This window comes from Zosterops lateralis, assembly GCF_965231275.1.
Source record: "Zosterops lateralis genome assembly, chromosome: 13".
NCBI lineage: Eukaryota > Metazoa > Chordata > Aves > Passeriformes > Zosteropidae > Zosterops > Zosterops lateralis.
In genome coordinates, this window is record NC_139773.1 from 10,748,242 (window position 1) to 10,773,844 (window position 25,603).

The window sequence follows — 25,603 nt, forward strand, 5'->3', positions numbered from 1 at the left end:
TTTTATTCTAGTTCTACAAATTTCCAGCTACGTTTTGTGTCCTAGAAGTCTGGCTGAGCTCAGAGTCAGGCCATGAAACTGCACTAAATTGCATATTTCATTAATAGAATTTTTCTGTTTGCTTTGGACGTTCTTCCTAGTATTTTGTAGCTTGGGGGAAAAGGCAAAAGAAAATAAATGAGTACAGTTGGTTTTTTACTCAGCTTTTCTGGAGATACAGAGGAGTTTCTCTTCTGCCTGTTGCAGGCAGGTCTGAGGAACTCTAAGTCCCCACAGTTTGGTCATGCAGATACAGCGTCCATCCTCCCCAAGGGAGGACACTGAGGCTTGCAAATTAACATTTCCTGCTAAAATTTCTGGTAAAAGCTTCCAGCCAGAGCTATCAGCAGTCTGGATCACTGTCTGGGAAGAAGCACTTGGTGCAAGGGAGGAAGAAGGAAATGGTGACTGTGAACTTATTAATGGTGTCGCCAGACAGGACTTTAATGTCTATTTTCTCTTGTTTGTTCTTTGGCATAAAGCTTTCACACTCTCAATAGAAGGCCCAGGGCTGCTGCATCCTTTCCTTAGAAAAACCATCAGAGTGAGAAACATATTCTGGATTGTTGCAAAACAGATTAGACAGGCTTGTTTAATGCCAGAATTCGGATCTTGAGGGAGATTGATTTTGGATAGAGGCCAGTTTTCCTTGCAGCTAATTATGGGAGTTTTGCATAGGTGGAGTTATATAATGAGTAAGTGGAGTCTCTCTTGTTTCATATTGCTCCTTCTTTTAGTTCATCATTGTTACCAAGTGGAATGAGGATGTCTCTGCCTGACTGAAAGGTGCTGTATGAAGCTCCATGTGACAGAAGAGCCATCTGTGCACAGCTCCAGCACTGGCTCCTGTTGTAAAACATTTGTGTCACTCTCCTTTGCAACATCAGACCTCTTTAGATGAGACAGATAAATTTAAATGTCAATAAAATTGTGCAGAAGGTGATAGGCACTTGCTGATCCTAGTGTTTGAGAGGATGTTTTTGCTGCTCTACTCTTGGCTTGGCTCAAATTTTGGAGTCCTTGCAGGGAGGAGCAGAGAATCTGCTCATTTCAGAGGCAGCACACAGTGCTGGTGTTCAGACATGCCCTGTGGAAGGGTCCAATCAAGGGTCTGAGGACTGGTAACCTGAGGAGTCTGATAAAGCCTCGGAGAAAAAAATTTCTGACACCCACTCTCATTATAAGGAAGACAAGCACTGTTCTGCAATGCCTCTTCAAATGACACATGAAAAATCCACATCTGCTCGACCAAATGCACCTTTAAACCACTGCTGGCTGTACGCTATAGGCCTTCATGGTTCATACAGCACTTATGCTAGGCAGTTTGCAGGTGAACATGTGTTTACACTAAAGATTTACTCAGTGTTTTTGCATCTTCTCTTCTTACCCCCTCCTCCCCCCCATTACAGATCTTTGCAAATCTTTCACATTTTGTGACTGCAGCAGCTCTCTGTGACAAAATTTCACTGATGCCATACAACTTGTAAAAAGTATTTTATGCAAGTATCTCCAGATGTTATCTCTCTTTCCTAGAAATCTCAAGGTTAAATAATTTATATGAGGCTATTCAACATCTATAGATTCTTATCTGGATAATTATGGCCTGTGTACTTAATTTGAGAAATGCTAACATGGTACCTGGAGAGAGTATATTTGGACAGTAGGGCAGGATTTCATCTTAAGTGGATATTTGATACCCAGCTGGATTTGTTTCCAAGTTAAGGACTACAGTGTCAGAGTGCTTTATGGGCTGCCTTGATGATGGGTTGTTTATTAAAGAGCTGCCTTGTGGGAGACTCCTGTGCTGAGGCCTTGCCTGCCACAGCTTTAATCCTGATAAACTTTACTAGGAGTTGGTAATGTATTGATTGCTTGTGCGTTACTACGAAGAAAATCATGCTGCTGGTACAAAATAGTAATTTATTTTGTACCAGCAGCATCTCCTTTGGCATATCCAGCAGTTCTTTTGTAAAGGAAATGATACTCGTAGGCAGAAGATGCAGCAATTACTTTGTATCAAAGATAATAGTATAATTACACAGATTTTTTTCATTTAAATGAAATAAAATTGAGTGTGCCTACCACAAATCCAGATAGAGTGAAATTATATTTACAAGAAAACTAGAATGAAGAACTGCTTTGTTGCAATAAATTCTACTTAATTGCAGTTCTGATTATAATGAAAATCCCACTTTATTAAAGACATGCGGAGTTGGGGGGATTGGCATGACTGTAAAAAGGTTCTAGCCTATTTAAGGGAAAAAAAACGTGATCCCATCCCAGGCGTGCGATATTTAACGAGCCCTGTGGGCTGGCAGAAGCACTGTGTGTTACTGAGGCAGAGTCAGGCAGAAAACCAGTGTCAGGTTTCAAACTACCCTGTAGGTCCTCAGGAATGAAGAGGCATCTGTATTAGGGGAAAGCAGTCACTCATCCCCTCTGCCAGTGAAGTTCTGAGTGGTCAAAATAAAGGGTTGCCCAGGACTCTTAACTCTTTTTGTCTGTTTTCCTCGTTACCTTAAAACCTGATGTTGGTCTGTTGGATTGCTTATAGCTGTGAACAAGCGAAATTAATGCTAAACCTTAGAGTGAAAAAAAAAATGTACTACTGTGAATTTCCTCAGGTTTTTTTAAAAAGACATCTTGAATATGGCTGCAGTCTCAAGTCTTCATTTGTTGGAGACAAAGTTCCCTATTTAGAAAAGGTTTGACTGCCAAGAACTCCTCTTAGTTTTCTCAAGTGTCAGTTGACAGTTCCACTCAGTCTGAGAAACATGTACTCAATAGAGAAAAATACAGTTCTGTTTATTATCAGTATTGAACATTTCTCCTTTGCTGTACTGGCTACTGTCCCCCTGACTTTGCATTTATTTAACCTGCAAAATCCCATCTCAGAGACAGCACCTTTGGTGTTGCTCAGAGCAGTTCCCAATCTGGGTACTGGATGGAGCACAGGTGATCCCGAAGGTGCATCCTGAAGGTGGCAGAGCACACCCCTTGGACCCTAAAGAATTCTAGTAATGTCCAGCAGGTTCACAGACACCTGAGTGAGCTGTGTGAAAATGTGTGTGGCACATGGCTGAGAGAATAGGGAAGGAGGAGCAGAAGGAGGCAGCTTCATACTGTCACCATCCAGTCTTGGAGGACTAAACTGGCACCTCCAGGATGCTCACTTATGCAGAGGCTGGAGAGCTGTAAGATAAAGAGAACAGATGGCAGCAGGTAGGAAAAATTACTATGGTCAGTAAAGCCTGAACTGTGCCAGTACAAAAAATGTGTTACTAGTGACAATAAAAAAGCAAGTTTATTCCTTAACAAATGGAGGTTTAGGACAAAATGGAGATCTTCTAGGAAGCTTAGCACTGACTGAATTATGCTATTTTTTGGGCTGTAATCTCCTGCTTTGCTTGGTCTGTTTGTGACGATTGCAGTGTTGGTAGATCAAGCCATGAAAAGTTTGTCTGGCATAAAGTAGTTGGAAAACTTCCTGGTAGACTGGAACTTCCTTTTTGTCAGATGAGTCTGTTCAAATCCAGATGGTTCAAAGAAAGCTGTCACTGAAATTCATATTCATAAGGAAAAAATGAAAACTGATAATGGAGTTCTGCTGTATTCTGATGCATCTGTAATCATCTCTAAAATAAAACTAGTAAGTGGTATCCACCAGAAAAAAGAAAACTAGCTGATAGATAGGGAACAGATTAGCACTTACTGCTATACTTCAGCATCTTGCAGAATCACAAGAGAGCAAGCAGTTTTAATAATATTAAACAATAGAACTACTGTGCCATATTTAAGTCTCCCAGAGTGCTGTGCAGTTCAACTGTTAAAATGCAGGCAGGAAGAATTTCCCCCAGGGCCAGAAGAATGTTGTATTTGTACTAAAGTGTCTGCTTAGGCTGGGGGGATGGAAAGTCAGCCACAGCCTGCCTGTAAAATTAATACACCTGAGGCGACAGCAGACGAGTGAGAAGTTCCTTTCCCATTAGACAAAGATGTTGGTAAAGCCAAAGGCTGCATTTATTTGTTTGGAGTTATGTGAACCCCGATATATTTAATGCTCTCATTTTGAGCACGTCTTGGCTGATGACCTGCAAGACTTACAGACCAATTTCTTCCCTGTTGACTTGGCTAGCCTTTGCATCTGGGTAAAAGTTTCTGCTGCCAACAGATGAGAGAGGACAGCACACTGGAACCTTTACAGCAGCGCCGGCCTACGAGGAGGAGGTTGGTCCCCAGAGCTCAGTTACAGCTCTCCCAGCCAGTGGAATAACCAGACTTGTGTCAGCTGAGGAAAAGAGGGGAGAGGAAACAAATCTCTCAGCCTTCTGTGAGTTGCTAGGAACACTGTTTTTATGTGGCTGCTGTTAAAGCATTTTGTGAGATAGAATGTGGCTGGTGCTGATTGCAAAGGGGAAAACAGAGGAGTCTCAGAGTTGCTGGAGGACAAGGGAGGAAAACTCTGCAAGTTGCAATATCCACCCAGGTGTGCTGTTCTGCTGCCCATGAGGTACCATCTCACAGGGGCAATCACAATCCGTATTTGCACATAAGCGCAGAATACCAGGGATGTCTGACTTTGCAGGACATTTGCTCTGAAGTGCAGGATATTCAATCTGATGAACTTTGTCAGAAACTAATAAAACACGGAATTAGGTGCTGATGCCTTAAAAATTACCTCTTTCTTTTTTCTTCATCTGAAACAATTCAGTTTCTGCATGTTGCACATTCTGTTCCTATTTGAACAGCTGAAAATGTTCATACTACTTTTTTTTTTTTTTTTTTTTTTTTTTTTTTTTTTTTTTAATTGATAAAGGCATCCATTTCTGCAACCTATGTATAGAAAGCCATTATTATAGGGTTTAAAAAAATTCTTCTAAAGTACAGGCCAGATCATTTAAGCTGATGGTTTTCTCTTAGTGCAGGATATAACTACAGATGCTCCATGGCATGCCCTCACCACACAGAAATACTTGACTCTAGTTTAGTGAACAGCCCAGGGATTCAATATGGGGAGACCTCACAGCCTCCAGACAAAGTTCTATGCATATTTGGCCTGAATAGAGAAGTTCTTGCCAGCACTTTCTGTCAGAAAGTGGGACCTTAATGAAGACCTCAGTGAGCCATCTCAAATCTTAAGATTATGAAGACTTAGGGCACTTTGAATTCTGTACTGGTTGGTCAGAATAGGGTTTGGCAAGATGACAACCATGAGGCACAGACCAGCATTAAGGTTATTCACATTTGTTGTGGAGTGTATGATTCACTTTTATTTTTTTTTTTATCTTCAAAAGAGACATAGATGAATTTTTTTCTCTGAAGAGAAATAGATGACATTTCAAGCCCAGTGTAATTGTGCATAAAATGCAGGTCTAAAAGAGGCCTTTGGATCAGGTAGATGCTGCAGCATATATAACTTGCTGGATTTGAATGGTTTTTGATATGAGGACTGGTTTCCATTCAACTTTGTTCTCGCTGGACAGAAAAGTCAGTGTGGATTAATGAGTAAATAGCTCTCTTTTTCTGACTTGGCTGATGTATTTCATCCCTTTTTGCTGTGTGATTCATTGAGAGTGAAGACTCTTGTGTAAGTATATAGTGTGAGATTTGCAGAGTTGCTTTGTAGGAGTTGTATTTGCTTAGCTTAGAAACCTACAGTACTGTTGTGATTACCAAGATGTGGCATAACTTGTTTGAATTATCACCAACACAATTTTAAATTTCAGAAGTAAGTGGCTGTTTCCCAGGTATCAAACCTCATGGTCCCAGTATTACCAGTGCCTGCTGCTGTAAATTGGGGCACTGAACACCCTCCCCAGGAATGCCAGGGCTCAGCAGAAGGAGGCCTGGAGTTGTCTCTCTCCCTCAGTGCCTCAGTTTCTCTGAATGTCAAAATGAAACCAGCAACCTCCCTTTTCAAGTTTGGAGATCTGTGCGATTTTTCCATAGGCACACTAAATAATAATGACATTTATTTTATCACTTCAATATCTTATCAGGAGCTAAAGAAGTCCCCAGTTTGTCAGCCTGTTCTGTGTAAAAGTTCAGACCTTTACCAGTGGCAGGGACTGCTGGCTGGTTTTTTCTGCTGTCACTGTAGAACGTGACCACAGTGGGCCACTGGTCTGGGCCAGAGGCCATCCAGGCCTTACCACAGTGCAGATGGGAATACAAGTCACTTTGGGACAGCATCGTTAATTATTCCCAGCCAAACAGAATGATTCACTTTTGCATGTGCTACGCTTGCAGTTTGATAACCAAAGTTTCCTGTAAAGCATAAGGGGAGAACTTATAAACAGTAAGAAAGTGGGAGTTCTTGATTCTGTCTGAAATGTGCAAGAAGGCAGCAAGTGTGATTTCCCAACAGCGTTGCTGCAGTTCTGCTCTAACTTGGCTTCACTTATTGCACAGAGGAAATGCAGTGGGCAACCAGGCCCAAAACACAAATAAACAAACAAACAAATGTATATAATAGTGGTTGGCATGTGTAGCAAGCTGAACATCTAGCCAAAACTCAGCTGTGCCAGGGAGAACCCTGGTGGAGCTCAGATAGTCTCTGTGTTCAGCACTGTGTGCTGGCACTGCCCTAAAGCAGTCCCAGTCCCACCAGGGAGTAAATTTCCTGGTTTAACACAAAAATTGCCCCCAGGCTGAGTAATGGAAGAGTTGCTGGATTTTGGGAGGAGTAAAGGTGTTGCCAGTTTATTGGGAATAAGAAAGTGAGTCCCATGGCTGGTTACATGCCCAGAGAGAGAGAAGGGCCAGCATCCTGATGTGAGAGCTCTGGCAAGTCATTATACTCAATAAAGATTTTCTTCTCACAAAAAGTGCAAGCTGTCAAAACTGTGTGTTGCTAATGATGTGGATTGGAGGCCAGAGTTGGACTCTCAAGAGCTCATCTATGTAAAACAGGTTCAAAAATGGGAACTGAAACTTAAGAAACAGGTTAAGAAAACAGAGAGTGTGTTATCCCATCCTGCTGTATTGTTACATGGCAGCATTGTAGATGATTCTTCTAGGAATCAATTTAAATCAGGAAATAGAAAACCATGTCAGAACAAAACGTCAAGTGATCTGCAGGCCTTGTGTTATAGATATAAACCAGTATTGTTTTGTTGAGAGAGATGCATCAGGGAGAACACGATTTAGATTAATCTAAATGCTAGATTTTATCAAACAACTGAGTTAGGATTCGACATTATGAGTTCAGAGTCTGTGACTTTTGTCTACATATTTTATGAAGCAGAAATAGGAAATATCAAGGGCTGGAGTAACTGGTTTCATCCAGGTTGAAGAGCAGTTTTGATAAATTTTAATCACCTTTCAGAACTCACGTCTTTGTATTTCAGCAAAGAATAAACTGACTCTGTACAACACAGGGCACAGGGTCTTTGAAGGCCAAGTTTACCTTTGTCCTTGAATCTGTTGAGCAAAGGCAGAAACCTTGGACACTTTGTTCTCTCTAATTCATTATTCAAACTGTTGTGGCCTCCAAACAACAAAAGAAAGAGCTGCACAGGGCCAGACTCCCACTTCATTTACACTGAAGTAAATCCAGTAAATATTTGATGGAATTGCTTTGGATTTCCTGGGATTTGCTAACCAGGTCGGAATTCAGTCCGTGGACTATAAAATTAATTTTATGCTCTGGACAGTTGTGCTTGTTAGGAAGGTCTGCTTGGACAGCATTTTACATTACTTGCACTGATGTTGAGTTGGTAACAAAAGAGTGCTGTGGAAGTCTGTAAGGAAGACATGGACAGTGATGTCCAGTGTCTAGCAGAAAGTGCATGGAAAATAGGAAGCTGAGTCTTAAGTCGTCTACATTTTCTTGGAGAAAGAAATAGGTAAATGAACATGGTATTCGTATACTTCAGAAAGTGATGAATGTTATGATTAGCAAAGAAAAATATGAATTGTGAAAACTTGATCCTGAACATGGGGAATTTCTTGCCCAGAAGTGTGAACAATAACGAGTCACAAAGCCTCTCTCTGTTTAGAAAAAGGAACCAGCCATGCTGGTATGACGTGGCTGGACAAGAACCTGTACTTTGTCATGCCAGTTCATAGGCAAATGTTTATTTCCCAGCTTTCAGCATCCAGGAAGATTTGGCTAAGGTTTGTGAGAAAGTATATTATCATGCAGAATTCAGATTTCTGCAACAAATAGAACTTGAATCAATAAAAGTTTAAGGGTTGGTATAAATCTGTCAGTTCACTTGAGGTTTTCTGGGGTGATAAATCTATGCCTAAAATGGTAGGTTAAGAGAAAGGATTTTTCCTTTGTAAAATGAATCTCTGTTCTTCTTAGAATTACAAAAATTAAGTTTATGTTAACAGTCCTGTGGCTTCCAATATATCTTGATAATGAAGACTGTTAATTCTTACTGTGATGAGTCAACTCATGCAGATTCATATCATGTGCCTAGTATATGTAGAAAATACAAGTATGTACATTAAAATCAGATAAAAGATTTTGGTGATATCTTAAAACATTGATCTGAGGAAAATGATGAATTTTGCTGGCTGTATTCCATTAGGACCATCAGTGAAGTCATATGTCTGATCACTGCAGTTATTTGTCATATATTACAATGAGTCAGAGATTCTGTCTGCCCACTGAACACAGATGTTGCCCTCCAGCAGCAGCTTCCATCTGAAATCCATTCAGCAAGAGTTCATGGCACCTCTTTGTTCAAGTGAGCTGCAGGAAGGAGAAGCTGTGCTCACCTGGAAAAAGCAAGAAGAGCAGCAGGAGCAGAAGTGCTGCCAGCTGCCCTTTAGGGAGAGGCACTGCCAGCAGGCCAGGGCTGTGCATGGAATGGTCACAGTGGGAATCATTCCTGTCACCAGCACAGCTCCTGCTGTGGCAGAAAGGAAAGGATGAAGCACTGTGGATGCCAGGGGAGCATTCCCGCTTCCCCAGGCACCTCTCATGGATGGGCAGTGCTGCAGCAGCTGCTCTGCCGAGTGTTGCCTTGGGCTGCACAGGGCTCTGCTTAGAAACATCCCAGAAAACCTTCAGCAAAGAAGTGTCTTAGAAAATCAGCCTCCAGAAGGAATGCATTTGCACCTCCATAGCAGGAGTATTGCATGGAAGTTAATAGCCAAAGGATTTTTTGGGGACCTCATTTTGCCCAAAATTTTAGGTGTGCTGTCCTCTCCAATGAGTAATGGTAAGAGACATTTTGGAGAAAGCCAGGATACACCACTTCTAGCAAATAGGAGACCTACAGGCTACATAGATCTGTCCCTGTCACCAGGCAGGCAATTTATCACCAAAGGGAGCGTGTGAATCAAGGTGGATTTATTCCTTTCTTCATTTATTCATTGAGCAAGTTCATCTGAAGTTTTTCTAGCTGTAGGAAGAAAGAAAAAACAATCCAGCAGTGATGAACTGACCATTCCTGTAGATTCTGTTCTAGTAAAATATGAAGAATGACTCATAGAAAGAAGTACTTTGCCAGGTTACATCGGGTCAACACTGAGTTTGTTGTACTTTAATCAGATCAGTCACAGTTGTGTAGGTCTGTTTTCAAAGCTTATTTCACTTGTTTTTATTTACCCAACATTCACTTTTCTGAGGGCATTGGAAACATGAACTATTTCTATCAGCAATTTCAATGTTTGCAATGCAGCTGCTACAGCACAGAGATAATTTCTGGTGAGTGCTGAGCTGCTCACAGCAGTCAGTGGATGACCTTTCCCATTGACAGCTGTCAATCACTTATGGCTTGTGCTATTGCCTTGGGATGAATCCCACTTTGTGCCAAGGCTGATTCCACAGGACAGAAAATACAGTGTTCAGATAAGAAAGGCAGATTTGAGGGGCAGTAAGTGCTACCAGCAGCAGTTCAGGGATCAGGGAATGTAAAATGGCTGCAGTTGCTGTGTGTGCGTTTGAAGAGCCGCAGTCACACACGCTGCACTTATGGACTTTGCGTCAGCAGCTCTTTGGCAACAGACCCAGCTCTATCACAGTCAATTCCAGGAACCCACAACTAGTCCTACCTCTGCCTTCTCAGACACTCTTCTCAATCTGTGCCTGCCTGGAAGGCTGTCACATGCCTAGCTTGTCTGCCAATCTGAAAATGTACTCGAGCTTTTCGACTAGGAAAGAAATTCCAAGGAAGAAGGAGAAGAAAGTGTGAGCGAATAAAGATGTGTTTGTGCAATTACTATACCTGTGAGCTTTGGCTGGTTTGGTTTTGTTTCAAGCTTGCAGCATTAGAGGTATTTTTAAAGCTCCTTTAGTTCAGTGATAGTTGAAAGTTTCTGCTAATCCTTGCTGAAGCCTTGATTTTTGACACAATACCTAACCAGCGTGTTACTTCTCAGTGCTACTTGCAGCACACAAAAAGTTTAAATGATTAATCAAGTTATTCAAACAGATTTCAACACGATTAAGAATTAACTGGAGTTCACCAAAATTTTTCCAGCTGAGATGCAGACCAAGGCTTTGATTCTACTCAGGACAGCAAGTTAATGAGTAACAACACAGGTTATCTCATCAGGTCACTTCTTGTGACTTAGATGTAAATGGTGCGTAGACAGGTATTTTCATTGCAGCAATAGCCACAGATTTCTGGCAGAAAAGTGTTTTTCAGGCTCAGTCCTTTAAATACTTCAATGGCTGTTCGTTCACGAACTTCTTAAAAGAAAGAAGTAGTAACTGGCAATACTGTGTTTATCTCATTTGTTAAAATTCGCCTTGGGCTGGGACTGATAGCCCAAGGGTACACTGGTGTGGTAGTTGGGGTTTTGTATTCCCCCAGATGCCAGTGGAGTTCAGCTCTGGATCTGACCCTTCAGCTCAGGCCATTGCCCGGTGACATGGAACACTCGCTGTTTTATGCTGGCAGGTAGAGTGTGCAAAAAGTCTAAGGTTTGACTGGAAGTGAAGTTCTGGACAGAGAAGTATGTGTGAAAAGGTATCTTTTAGGTATCTTCTACTCAACTGATATGCTCTCTCCATGACCTTCAGGTATTTCTGCTGATCTTACTGACTCAGGATGAGTAGTTACTATTGTTAGTGCTGCAAAACCAGTTAACACTGGAGCAAAGAGCTCTGGATTCTCTCCTGCTATGTGTGTTATCAGCAAAAGTCTTTGCTTTTTTGTAGTGCAGATTTTGAATAATTGGATGATGTACCACGAGAGAGTAAAGTAGCTTGAGTTTTCCAACTGAAAAGATTTTTTTTTTTTTTTTTTGTCTCAAAATCAGAAAAAATGAAATTACTGGAGTGTATTTAAACTAAGCCAATCTGACCAGTGTGACTGAGTAAATCTGAAACCCCTCCATGTCATTTTAACATCAGCTCTTAAAGGCCCACTTAAACTAAGCAGGCAAACACTGGCTCCTGGCATGCTTTTGTAGGCACTATGTTGCCATTTTTCCTTGACGTGTGTTTGTTGCTTATTTAACGTGGCAGTGATGACTTCCAAGTTGATAAATAAATAAAATCACAAATGACATACACTTAGGGCTGAGCAATGGAGCATTAAGGTCATAGAAAGAGCGGAGTGTGCAGTTTTAAAGGATTTTTTTTGTGGGATGTGCTGATGATTCTTTAGAGCTACTTATGGGAAAATTATAGGTTGCAAAGCAATAAATCTGATTCTCAAGTGTGGTTTTAATTTTGAAAAAGAACAATGTTAAAATGCCACCTTTGTGCTCAACAGCTCTTTTCTTTTAGCCTTTCACTGCAGAAATGTCTTACATTTACTGCATTGCCAAAGATTATTTTCTTCTGGTTTCTTACTCCAGTTACTTTTGAAGAGTCTATGTGACTCCAAGGACCAGTGGTTGGACTTTGTTTCCTATTTTGAATGGGAACATTGTTATTCCTGCTTTTTGGCTTTTATTTCTGGGACAAGAGGTGAAAAATATTTAAGTACATTGAAAGTGCTGATGCTTGTCTGGTGGGAATTCTCAAAGGACCAAACCTGTGTAATCCTCTTGGAGTGTCCCTCTGTATTTATGTGTTTAACTCCTTTAGAAGTAGTCTCATACCTGCTGAAGAGTCATTCATGTTGAAATTTGATTAATGATGTAAAAGAGAAGCAGTTGCTTCTGCTACCTGAACACTACCTGTGCAACTGCCCTGTCAACCACTTGACCCAGTGCCCTAAAGTCCCTTTTAATTGCTCTGACACTCTTCAGTCTCATCACTGCAGGTCTGGAGTATCAGCAATGGGCAATAATCAGAGGGCTGAATCAGCCCAGGAAGTGTGTCAGTGATATCCCATACCTGGGCCCCAGGGAGGCAGCAGACCCCGCTGTGGGATGGCTCCAGTCAGCATATGGGGCCCTCTGTTCCCCTCAGGAGGGGGTGCCCCAGTACAACTGCCTTTCTTTTATTTTAAATGTCAGAGCTGGTGATCCCTCTGACAGATGAAGTGTATTTGAGAGGCTCACTGGGCAGATAATTTTCTTCTGCATCATCTGGCTGACCCTCTAGATCCAGGGCCTCATGTCTATTCTGAAATGAAACCTGGGTAGGGGATGGGGGTCACGAGGAATTTTTATTACCTCCCCAAGCAGGGACCCATCTCCCTTTCATCCACCAGGTGCCCTCCTATTGCCTGACAGTGGGAGGCATGAGAGTCCATCAAAGATGGAAGGGGGGAATTCCATCAATATATTTCCCTTTCACTTTCCCCTAATACTCCTTAGTCTATTTCCTCCCTAAGCTGGTCAGCCAGCGAAAGGAGATCATTTACTGTTCACACCACAGGCAGGCTTCTTCTGCAAGGCCCCTGGTACCACTGACAGGCTCAAACACTCTGCACAGGAAGGTCTGGACAGACACATCCTTTTTGGAGGGTTCTATTTGGTTACATGCACTTTTACCAACTGTGGCTTTTGATCGTGTAAAAACCATTACTAACAAAAAACCTCCAACCAACCAACCAACCAACCAAAACACAACAAACAGCAACCTGAAAACCCCCCTAGCAGGAGGAAACCTGCCACCCTGCCTGTGTGAGCTGCCCTGCCAAGCTCCTGTTTGCCCTCTCCAGGCACCACATTCCCCTCTTCAGTCACCCTGCCCATCCTGCCCCTGCATGGCCAATGAGTTCCTGCATCCCAAACTGAACTGTGTCACTTCAACAGGATCTGATGTGGGAATCATTGACATGTCAAAAGCATGATGTATCACAGCGTTTTTGCAGGGTTTTTCAGACAAAGCTGTGTGCTGAGTACATGCTTCATCCCAACACGTTCCTGAGTTCTGGAACCTTCCCTGGAGAGGGTGGGTGGCCAGCAGGGAATGCAGCAAAATGCTCTTGGAGAAATGAAATTAGTGTTTCTGTAGCACTCTTGGGCACCTGGTACATGTGAAATTTGGGCACCTGTTACATTTGAAATTCTAAGAGAAGAATTATGTATTTTTGCATTTCTCTTGGAGCTTTAATGCTTTTTTGGACTTCAAAAGGAGCAGTTTTTAAACACTTCCATGTTTTGCAGAACAGCTGGAGTGATACAGAGGATACAGAAAAATAACAATCTGTCTCCCAGACTTTTGTGACTAATCTGTTAGTTTACATTTAAAATAACAATAAAAATGACTTGAAGACTAGCTTGTTACTTCTAACTGTTAATGCAGCTTAGCATATAAATTTGCAAAACCGGAGTAAGTCCCTCATGAAGATGCAGCATCATAATGATAGCAATATATCCCCCAGATAATGGTAGATAATAGAGATAACAGAGATAATTTTTCTTCTTCCTTAGGTATTATTCATTAATAAGTTCCTTTCTTATTTCTTCTAGGCACCGGTAACAGATGTGCAGTTTGGCCCTATGAGACTTCATCAGGATCAACTTCAGGTAACACAGCAGTTCAAACTGAAGTCTTGATTTCTAAAACATCACAGATGTTAGCTGAAAATTTATGACTGGAATTTTTCGGATTATAGAGATCTTCACAGAGTATTTTGCTCCGGAGATAATGTGCACATAACAGATTTTCATCATGACATTCTGTCTATGTGATATCCTAAAAACTCTGCCTGTTTTCTCCAACCATCTCTCTGCTCATAAAAATAGAGCTATTTTTTCTGCTATCAGTTACCTTGTAGTCAGTCTGGTTTGTGCCTCATTTTGTATTTTACTGGTAATCAAGTTCTTAATCAAAATCTCATCAAACTGATACCAAGCCAACCAAATTTGCAATATCATTACAGAAGATATGAAGCGAGCTTGGGAAAATATTTTTTTTTATTATTATTCATTACTGACAATAATTAATACTCTTTTATTCCTTCATTAATGAAGGGTTTATGTCATTTGTCCCCTTACTTTGCCTGGGGTGGACATGAGGTTTGGAGATACATAGCTCCTTTGGACTTCTTTGGAAATTCCCCATATCCCAAGGCATACTGAACCATTAATCATCCAAGATGTTCCTCAGTCAGTAATTGTAAAACTCCTCAGCAGGGGCAATGTGGACCTAATAAATTGAAAACGTCTGTCTTAAGAACTGCAGTTTAACATCATCTTGAGCCATTGTCAGAACAGTAATATAATCAGATTATAAATCGGATCTTAGGACATCCTCATCCAGCTGTTCCCCAAAATCAGAATAGTCCTTGAGTATTTCTGCCACCTGTATTGTTTGTAATGATTGTATCACTTTTGTCCAGTCATAGACCACTCTGAAATGCTACTGATTTATCGTGGTAATATAGCTGGCAGGTGTGAGGGAAGGAGAAGGTGGGCAACATCACATTTCTGCCAGAGCCAATCATACAACTCAGATCTGCTGCCTTTCTGTGCTATTGTTGAAACCCATTTTTCCCCTCTCAAGGAGTGTTCTCGATTAACTTCACTAAATATAACCCAAAGTATGACATCTTTTTGCAAACAGTTTTGCAGGTTGCTATAAAAGGAACCTGAACTGAATGTGTGCAAAATCCTTCATTCTTACAAAAACACGCAGTACATGGAAATGTTAAGATTTACTGGTAGACATTTCACCAGCCTGGTCCAAAGTGTAATAGCCCTGGAGTTCCTAAAATCACGCAGAAGATAAACAACAGTGGGATGTGATATGAGTTACACCTGCTTCACTTTGCCTGACCAAAACTTATCTGAGTGTGGTTTGAGTCAACTACTGAAAGATTGATGTCTTGAGACAATAGACCAATTGCTGGCTTAGTTACCCATCTTTCCCAAAAGGCTGCATGTGCTGAGCCATCCCCAAAATCAACACAACATAGATCTGTAGTCTGCCATGCTGTATTCTTTCAGGCAAGAGAAGTTTTCTTCTGCAAAACATTATCCTGATGCAAAGCACAATCACATCATGGAGTCCTCCTTAGCAGACTTTGTTCATGTTCTGTACTGTATTAAATCCTGGAATTGGAAATGCATTTTAAAGGAATTGGGCCTTATCATACTTTTAGTCTATAGGCATTGTGTTGATTTTAAAAAGGCTTAGAGAGATTAGTTACACGGCAAGTTAGGACAGAGCAAATAGTGGCTCACAGGTCTGACCTCCAGTTCTGGATTTCAGCTCTGATAATCTCCTTCTGTGATATAATCCCCGTGGCAGGCTTTGTGTAGGAGTCACACGGGGACATACTCCATATACAGTGGCACTGCCCAGAATTTGCAGAACCCCACAGAGTGGGCAACATCCAGTACTTTGGGGAATTAGGATGAGATGGAAAGGAAAGCAGAATTTCTGTCATGCCATTGAAGCACTATTAAATACTGATTCACATGAGATGAACTGTGGTGCTTTATTTTATTTTATTTTATTTTATTTTATTTTATTTTATTTTATTTTATTTTGTTTCATTTCATTTGTTTATTTTTTAAATTTGTTTTCCCCTTTTCTGGAATATGATCCTGGCAAGCAAAATAAACCCCAAGAAAAAGGTTGCATGTGAGACAGTTTTGGAGAAGTGGACTCATTGTGGGTTCATGCGCACTGTCTGAAACACAGGCCACTTGTCTCAGCTGATTGCCTAAGCTCTCTTTGTAGATAATGGCAAGAAAGACAGTTCCAAAACTTGTTCTTCCCATGTGGATTACATGGCTCTGGCAGACTGTTTCACCCACTTGAAACACCTCTGTAGACAGACAACTACAAAAAAAGCAGTGGTCTGTAGAAAGCAGTTCTATGGAAAACAATGGATTAAGCCTCAAAAGTGGCTTCAAAAAACATGTTAAGAACAAGGAAAAGTCACAGAATTTACTGTAGGTGTGAGATTTGTTTGTGATGATCCGCTGACTGTCTTCACCCCAGGTACTTTTAGTGTTTGCTGAGGAGGACGAGCAGAGTAACGGGTTCCGCTGGGCGTGTGACAAGGCTGGATTTCGATGTCACATCGCTAGGACACCTCAGTCTGCACTAGAATGTTTTCTAGATAAACACCATGACATTATCATCATTGACCATAGACATTCCAGATACTTCGATGCAGAAGCATTATGCAGGTAAGCACAGTTTCAGTGTAATTAGTTTTTAACAATATAGTTAACACATCATCAAAGTTTTTTTGCTTTTATGTGACGTTTTTATAAACTCTACCCAGCATTTATTTTTTTGGTTTTAGACAGGTGTGCCCTGGCAGCATCAAATACTGTTACTTCAGTGCTTTACATCTGATAGCAGCAGCATTTTTGGTTGTGTCCTAGTGTCTCTGAAGCTCCATCTGGCTTGGAGCCACAGCATACAAATTTGTTGCCATAATGAACTGTTGGGTATTTTTTTTGATTTCTTGTGTTGTTTGGTTGTTTGGGGTTTTTTTCAAATACCTGGTTCCTTGTTTTCCCAATAAATCAACTGCAAAGATAGCATGTGCCACCAAGCACCTTAATTAATTCATTCACTTTATTAATGTTCTAATTTTTTTCAGTGTCCCCACTTCCTATTGAATACCTCCCAATGCAAACAGGCAATGTTTGGTGTGCACATTTCCATACCTACCACATTTGAAAATATATTATGAAGACCAAAATTGCATACAGATTCCAAAAATAATTTTAGAAACTGCTGTAAAGTATGAAAAAAGGAGGGAAGGATTTGCCTTTGTGAGTCTCTCTACAAAGAGATGACAGGCAGCAGTGCCTTGCTGCAGTGACTTTGCCCTTGGGAATGTGTCTAGACTGAAAAAGTCTGTGGGGTGGGGTGGCAGGGTCAGAGTGTGTGCCCTGGGGGACTGTGGTGGGGCAAAGGCTCTTCTTGCTGGACTGAGGGAAGTAGAAAAGATCTTTGTCAGGCCAAGACTAGGTATCAGTGCTGTTCCCCTTGTTCCATTTTTACCAATCTGTCCCAGAATTCAGTAAAATGCACCTTAAATGAGCAAGGCCAATCCCTTCAAGCAAGTCCATTGTATGCTGTTTCAGAGGATATTTTTTGCTATTCCCCAGTATTTGAGTTACAGATTCATCTATGTTCATTTAGTCTCAGATATAATTTATTCTCCTTTCTTGGCAGCAAGCTTGGGATTTGACTTTTGTTTTGTTGGTATATGATTTAAAAGACATATTTTAAGAAAAGTGCTGTCTGAAGGTTCTGTAAAATCATGTTTTCTGAAATGTGAACTTAAAAAGAATTTAAATGGTTTGCTTTTTATTTAAAGGTCTATCAGAACAACGAAAGCCTCAGAAAATACAGTCATTATTTGTGTAGTACAAAGGTAAATACTCATATCTTTACTTTCACCTGTGATCAAAACTCTAAATCTTACCATTGTAAAAGTAAACACTAAAGTAAAAGAACTGAATTAGAACTTCCTACTGTGCTAATAATAATGTGCTGTACCAGAATTTTTACTATCCTTGACCATAGGATTGGGGCCAAAATTGGTTTAATTTCTTGTTTTTTACTAAAGAATCTCACTTTGAGTTTTGTTTTGGGTTCCTCCTTGCACTCCCCTCATCACTGCAGGCTTTCAAAGTATGTTTCAAACAACTTCTGCAACATCCTGTACAAAACTATCTCAGAGATCTGTGTTTTGAACCTTTCTTAATCTGCCTTTCAGTATGATTAATCTCAGCGAAAACCAGAGATCTGCTGAGTAGGAAAAGTGATATACAACAATTTGATCAGTACAAAGTAATCTGACCACAGAAATTTTAAAAGAAATTCTGTATATTTAATGAAAGGAAATAACTGGAAGATCATTTCCTCAAAGTATAATTTGGGAATGGCCATTTCTCAGAACACATTAATTCTGAAAACCAATTCTGAGGTGTTGAAATTTCCCATTAAAAATACACTGCCATCTCTATTAAAAAAAAAAAAAAAAAAAAAAAAAAAAAAAAAAAAAAAAAAAAAAAGAGAGACCCTAATTAAACATTTCAAAGTCCAAAACTTCCTGCATAAATAAAAGCTATTGTGACATCTGCTAAACATCACCACCTTCAATCTGCCTATTGACAGTAACTTCACATAATGGCCTTTCTTCCAGATTCCAGCCATACATTCATATATGTTGAAGGCTCTTTTAACAGTTAGTATAGCCAGAAATTTCAGATACTTCATTTGGGAATGTGTCCCAAATGTGACTTACTAGAAGGCAGTGGGTAGGCAACACTAGAAAATCCATCTTCATTCAGGCACCTTGAGTTGCCCACCTAAAATTTGGTACATTCAGATAACAAGTAATTTCTTAAAACTTTGGCTGTGCAGACTTTCAAGTGCATTTCTGACTAATGATAGCATAAGCAACAAGGATCCAGTATAGAAAAAATCAAATGACCTAGCTCATTAATTGGTTTCCTTAAAGAGTTTTTTTGATGTGAGCAGCTCATTACATGCATGAAGAAAAATAACACTTTGGCTTATCCATGCCAAAGATGAAAGCTTATGAAAAATACAAAAAATGTGTTTTATTTCTATATCCTGTAAGGATTTAGCAGTATTAGCCTCAGTGTGACATCTGGGGTACAAATAGATGAATGGATTGTGAAATTTGGTCTGAGTTAATTACAAAAATAATCTCTGATTTATCCTCCTTGTTTCAAAGGCACACTGATCGTGAAGAGTCATCAATATTGCCCCTGATCACTGCTGGCTTCACAAGGGTATGTGCTGTACTTGGCTGGCTTGCTCTGACTTTTCAAAATTGTCATGCAAGAAGCTCTCCAGAAGTTTGGCTGTCCCTCACCATTTGTGTCAGTGATCCAACCTGCAGATCTTTTTCGTGCTGCTCATTCTCCTATGTCCCAATTCTGAACGTTGACATGACACTCTTGGGGATATAAGAAGAGGGTCTGAGACTTCTCTGCTTCATACATTTATTTCAGATTAAATACGTGATCCTTTCCTTGAAAAGTTGACATTGACAAATTGATTAGTGGCTGTGGCAGAGCCAGAGAGCAGCTTGCAATGAACAACAGAATGTGCTGTGGGAAATGTCTTCTATCAAATGCCAATTCCCATTGTAAACAGGCTTCACACACTGTCAAGTGCTATTAGCTATTGTTTGGAGGCACCTGAGAAGTATTGCATTGAATCTGTTCCTTGGCAACTATTCCATCTGAGCAGAAAAGGTGCTTATTAGTGCATCAGTTAAGTGGGTACCTTATTGCCTTCAGACAATAGAACAAGAATGGGCCTGATTTACAGCACGATTTCAAATATTTGGTTGCGTGCTCACCAGATTTTTGCTGTCCCATCATATTCCATTTGCACCCATTTGCTTTTTTTCTAGTAAAGCTCCAATCCAGGAAATGCTACAGCCTGAAGATAATGGCATTTATATGAACAGAGTCTTTCCAGTGGGCCCATAAGTAATTCAACACAGGTTCTGAATTATTTATGGATCAGAGCTGTGGAGATGGGACTAATGGCAAAGCATGGAAAATTTTGTTTAGCAGCTTTGATTGTTGTGGCTTACCTGTGATAATCAATCCTCCCACCCAAAATATCCATGTCTGTGGGAGTTTAGTGTGAACAAAGATTAAACATTTAGGCTCATACCTGGTAAATATGAAATGTTTTTTAAAAAGTGAAAGATACTGAGATCATTGCTATAAAAGCCCTAACCTCAATAAAGGTATATTTCACAGGAAATTTTATTTTCATCTATATAGACAATTTGGGATATTAGCAATTGGAGACTCACAATAATTTCAAATTTTAACTACTTGAGACCCAACAATTTTTTCACTCTTATTTTAAATAAGAGCATGAAAGGTAAAAGTAGATTTTTAAAAAATACATTTATCTCACTGACAATCACACAGAATAAACAGGTTGGTTGAACCTCGTTGCCATGAGGATCTGTCACCTTTTCAAAATGCAGTAACTTGAAAAGTTTTGCTAGTATCAAAAAATAATCTTCTCTCATTGCTTGTATCCCAGCATGTTCATTTTTGACATATCTACGCCTTTTCTGGTTCTTTAGCAAGCAAAAGAAATCAGAGCTTCAAATGCATGCAGATAGGAACGTGTATTAATGAAATATTTCTAACCTTTTATTTGCAGAGATACATAGAAAATTCTAGTAGAATGGCCTGTTACAATGAGTTGATTCAGCTGAAATTTGGACAGGTGCAGGCACAATTCAAACTAAGGTAATTTTACCAAAAACATTATCAACAAAGAATTTCCAATTTAGCCAGATCCTTAATAGAGTATTTATTTTAATGTGCAGTAGTTAATTATAGAATGTCAGTTACCTGAAGAAAATAGATTAATTGTTAAACTACAACATTATTCAGTATGGAGTTGTCATACCTTATTATCATATACAAAAGAATTAAGTAGATAAAAATTTTGGTGGTCTTTTTCTTTTTTCTCCAGGGCATGTAATTCATTATTTACAGCATTAGAGAAAAGTCAAGAAGCCATTGAGATCACAAGTGAAGACCATGTAATACAGGTTTGTCTCAGTCATAAGTACAGAAAATTGCTCTGTATTTTGTTTTGTCTGTGATTACATTTAGTCTTTCTTACAGCACAAGAATCTAATTCAACTTAATGGTTCTAAAAGATTGAAGTGAGTTTAGCTGTAGAGTAGAATTTTCTCCATTTAAAGTGTCTGGCACAAATCAAATAAATTTTAAGGGAGATTGTTGTTTCTGAATGAATAAGGATTTACTCTCTTGTTTCTATTTTTTGTATTGATTCTTTATCTCAATTATTCATTCCTTCTCTATATCAAGAATGAATGCAGCCACTGGCTTATGTGCTTTCTTTTCCAAAAATGTTGTATGTTAATTTGATGCTCTTCAAAATCTAATGGATATTCTATTCAAACAACTGTACTTTTTTTTTTCTCCTAAAATCTGATACTGTTTGATGTATCAGAATTTTTGGGGCAACTGTTTTTGAATGCAATCCTCTCTTTGAAATTTCTTTAAGACAGGGAAAAGAACTTGTGCTTAGTTTTGTGGTTCTGAAAACCATCATCTTTTTAAAGAAGTTAGTTCCATCCCCAGCTATGAAGCAGTGATGAGTGATTTTATTATCAGTAAAGAGCTTGAGTCTAAGCCTCTGGGAATTATAACATGCATACAAATTGTACCTTCTTGGGCCAAACCTTGACAACTTCATTGAAGGATGTGCCTTCTTCATCCCTTTTACAAAAATAACAGAACACTGAAGTTGTTTTAAATACACTTTTTTCAGGCCTAATTTTTTCATGTCACTCTGCTGACAGCCCCAGCATATGAGAGAACTGACACTTGCAGAAGTCCTGGAGCTCCAGCAGGCTCAGCTCTTGTACAGGGAAGGGAAGGGAAGGGAAGGGAAGGGAAGGGAAGGGTAGGGTTCCTTTGGGAAGGAGCTCTTAGTGGAGAACCATTAGGAGTAGAGTGGGCACCTTTTCCTTTCTCTCATATTAAAACATTGTAAGCTGTAAAGGCATTCAGATGCTGCTTTGACAGGATTGTGCCTGTAACTCAGTGAGTGAGAAGGCCATGGAGGAGGGGGCTGTCAGTACCAGCCTTCAGCCTTACTGGGCAAGGGCCAAAAACTGCACTGAAATGCAACATTCACTTCAGGGAGAAGCCTGCTTTATTAAATCCACTTCTTCCACTCTGCTTGGCTGGGCTTTGCCTGGACAGGGGAATAGTGGTGGTTTGCCCTTACACAGAATAAGATGGTGAGTTTGCCAATAGATATGGATAATATTCCTATGGTATTCCACCATCCAGTTTGTGATTTTTAGGAACGCTGAGGTAGGTTTGAGGTTTTTTTGGTTTGGGAACTGACAGAGCCCATTTTTCAGGAATTAATGTTGTCTGTCTAAACTCTGTGGATATGTGATACTCAGCTGTTTGCATAATTTCCCTCTCTTTGCTGACATGCACACACTGTGCATAACTATTCTAGCATGGAAATTCCTGGTTTGCTTCACAAAGAAAAAAATCTCTCTCAGGAAGGAATAGTACATGCAGACATTTATTGCAGGCTGGGAAAGAGGTCTCCTGGTTAAGCAAACAAAACAAGGGATTCTGTTGTGCTTTAAGTATACTGCTGAATGGATATTTGTTTTTTTTTATTTCACAGTATGTAAATCCTGCTTTTGAGACAATGATGGGCTATCAAATAGGTGAACTAACAGAAAAGGAATCAACAGAAGTGCCTATAAATGAAAAAAAAGCTGATTTCCTAGATACTATTAATTCCTGCATAAAGATAGGAAAGGTGAGTAATGGCATTGTATGACTTTTATTTGCTACCTGTAAAAGTTATTGTAGTCCAGCAGTGATACACATTGTGACTTGCAGCTTCACAGACACATAGCATTTGCAACTTACTTAAAACAAGAACAGGAAGTAAAAAATAGTTCATTTTTTAAGGGCTTCTTTCTCTTTCTTTGCTTGGTAGAGATACTTGTTTTACAAAAATAAGTGCCTTACTGCATTTCTTTATAATTTATGCTGTTCATAGCAAATGGTGTGGGAGTACTTCAGAAAAATGAGATGGATGCACATGTTATCTGGTGCTATGTAAATGAGAAAAGTACCATATTGAAGGATTTCACCATGAAATGTGAAAGCTGATTTACAAGTTCAGAATATAAAAATACCAAGGAGACATTTGCAATATCACTTGAAAGTGATAGGCAGTGTCAGCTGCCAGCTGCCAATCTGTTTAATTCCCTAATGGCATGGGAGCTGTCTAATGGATTTCCATTAGAAACGTTCATTGCACCGAGGTGAGCTGGTTTCTGATGTCATTGAACATGACACTGTGCCCTGTAGGGAGGAGGTCATGGAGGCTGCACAGAGAGATTTGGGAAGGGCTGTGTTTGCTGATGCTCCATGGCCCAGGCTCAGGAGAGCTGGCTGGGCCACAGGGATTGTCCTGGGAAGCAGGACAGCAGTGGCACAGAGCAGGGAGATGCCAAAGTGAATCATGGCACTCTGGATCTAGACAGGGATGCAAAAGCACAAATTCAGAGTTGTGATGAGTCATTCTCTGTAGGTCAGGGAGCTGACACAGCACTCAGTGGCCAAAGCTGGGTGCAGATTCTCCATTTCAAGGAGATTGTGTTGCTCATTTCCACGTGTGCTGGCCTGTTGGAAGAAATCCCAGCAACAGACAGTAGTTTGGATTATGGTGCTCCACACCTCTGTTGCCTGACTGAAATTATTTCACTAAATGTGTGCAATACAAAACTGATGTTAGGAGGGAGTATTTATTAAGCTGTAATTCAAATACATTAGATGCGTCAGGCTTTAAATCCACACCATCAATTCTCATGACATAAAGTGATAAGATTTTTAATATTTTAGTGAGCTGATAAAAGTTTAATTAATAATGGCAATGTATTTTACTCTATGAATGATAGAAATCTAAATCTAACACATTTCCTTCCATGTACTAATTTTACTCCTGACTGTGTGGCTTCAACAGTGAGGGCTAATGAAATGCTGCCTACTTAAACCTGTCTGTCTGGAACAGCTGAAGCAGTTTTAGGTGGATATATTCTGTTTGCAAGTATTCTGTGTTTCCCTCTGGAACACTTTATAATATGTAATCTATACAACCTTACATTCATATATTAATATAAAAATTAATCACCAATTAAATTATTACAGGAATCATTTGCAAGGAGAGGTTAACTGCGAGCAACAACTTTCAAAATACATGAAGTTTTGAAGTCATTTGTAACAAGATATTACAGCATTTTCAGAGATGCCTGAGCTACCTGGATCATTCTGACATGGTCTGTGTGTAGTTTTCAGGCTTGTGATTTCTTTATATCCTAAATTTAAAAGACAGCTTCTCACTACAATAGGTCATATTTTGGCTACTGTAGGTTACAGCATATCAAAAAAAGGAAACTATCTGTTCCTGTGATAATCTCCTGTCAACAGGTTTAACTTTTCTGTTTCGAACAAATGTGGTACTATATTAACAGTCATAAAAATAATAGAAAGCAAGTTTTTCTGATATTTCTAAAAATCTAAGTTGTATGAAATTTATCTTTTCTTTAAATAGAATTTAGGAAGATCAGCTCTTCCAGCATTTCACCTCTTGTGCTGACAAGTGCAGTGCTGTGAGCAAGTTCAGTATATTCAAACAGAAAATCATGGGTTTATATTCAAAAATTGGTAATTGCAAGGTACATAGGGATTCTTGGGTCAGGATGTTGTTTCTCTTAGCAAAAAACATATCTCTGGAAGTTAATTTTTTCTTACTACAGCTGGCTGCAATTTGCCAGAAGTCAATGTTATTGAAATGTTCATCCATCCATACTTGAGGAGTTTAAAAAGAGTTGTGCTTTTCTTCATTCTTCTGTTTCATGATTCAGATTGCATCCATTAAGATGAAATGTGCAATTCTGATTAGAGCTCTTGATGCCTCTGATCTCTGCAGTTTGCTCTTAGTTTTGCTTTTTCTTAAGTGAGACAAACAGCTACTGATAAAGCAGACAAGACATGCAATTCCTCTCACTCTTTGGGAGCTGTTAGCAGGGTCTCTCCAGAGGGGATGGGAGAGCCATCACACTCTGTGATAAAGGTCTGCAGCAGAACCTTTCTTAGCTCAGCCTTCAGTTCTGTGAGATTGTGTTGATGACATCTTGTGTTTGTTTTGGTTTGCTCTGTTTTCTGCAAGCAGTTTGCTGAACTTTGCTGTCTAGTGCAAGAAGCCCCAGTCTAAAAGGAAGGCTGAACTGAGGGCTTCCTTACTGTGCCTGTGAGAGTGCTCAGTGGATAAATGTCTGCCTTGGCCTTCTGCATGGAGTTTGAAAGCTGAGCATTGATTCCCTCTGTAAGGAATGACACTGTGGGGTTTGCTGTGTGTGGTGTTTGCTCTTGTTTGATCCCGGCACTCCCCACAGCAGGGACTGGTCACGGTGCTTGTGTGTCTCCAGTGCAGACATAACCATGGGCTTGACTGACAGCACGTCTTGGGAATAGCTCTTCTCTGCTGGATTGCTGACAGGGGCTCTGGGAGAGAGCATATGGTGTTCTTAAAATATGTTTAAGTGACATCCCTGGGAGAACTTCACCTACCAGCAGGAGTTTGGCTTGGACCTCCTGTTTCTCAGAATTGCACTGACCTTTTCCCTAACACATTTCCTGCCACAGTTTCACAGGTTTTAGAAATTCACAAGTTGAAAAATCAATCTGTTGACTAAGA

At 39.9% G+C, this 25,603-nt stretch overlaps 1 protein-coding gene across 7 annotated transcripts in view; it reads left to right on the forward strand.

The window, feature by feature from the left end:
- Positions 1-25,603, forward strand: part of PDE8A (phosphodiesterase 8A) — a 155,588-nt gene that overhangs the window by 98,361 nt on the left and 31,624 nt on the right. For 5 of the 7 annotated variants that reach the window (XM_083871356.1, XM_083871360.1, XM_083871355.1 and 2 more), the window contains exons 2-8: positions 13,816-13,872; positions 16,298-16,488; positions 17,637-17,693; positions 19,026-19,083; positions 20,489-20,577; positions 20,807-20,885; positions 22,517-22,654. In XM_083871356.1, coding sequence (XP_083727482.1) covers positions 13,816-13,872; positions 16,298-16,488; positions 17,637-17,693; positions 19,026-19,083; positions 20,489-20,577; positions 20,807-20,885; positions 22,517-22,654 — 669 coding nt within the window. Of the gene's footprint in view, positions 1-5,605; positions 5,627-10,961; positions 11,024-13,815; positions 13,873-16,297; positions 16,489-17,636; positions 17,694-19,025; positions 19,084-20,488; positions 20,578-20,806; positions 20,886-22,516; positions 22,655-25,603 lie in introns of those variants that run through there. The other 2 variants (XM_083871357.1, XM_083871358.1) reach the window with 2 other exon arrangements.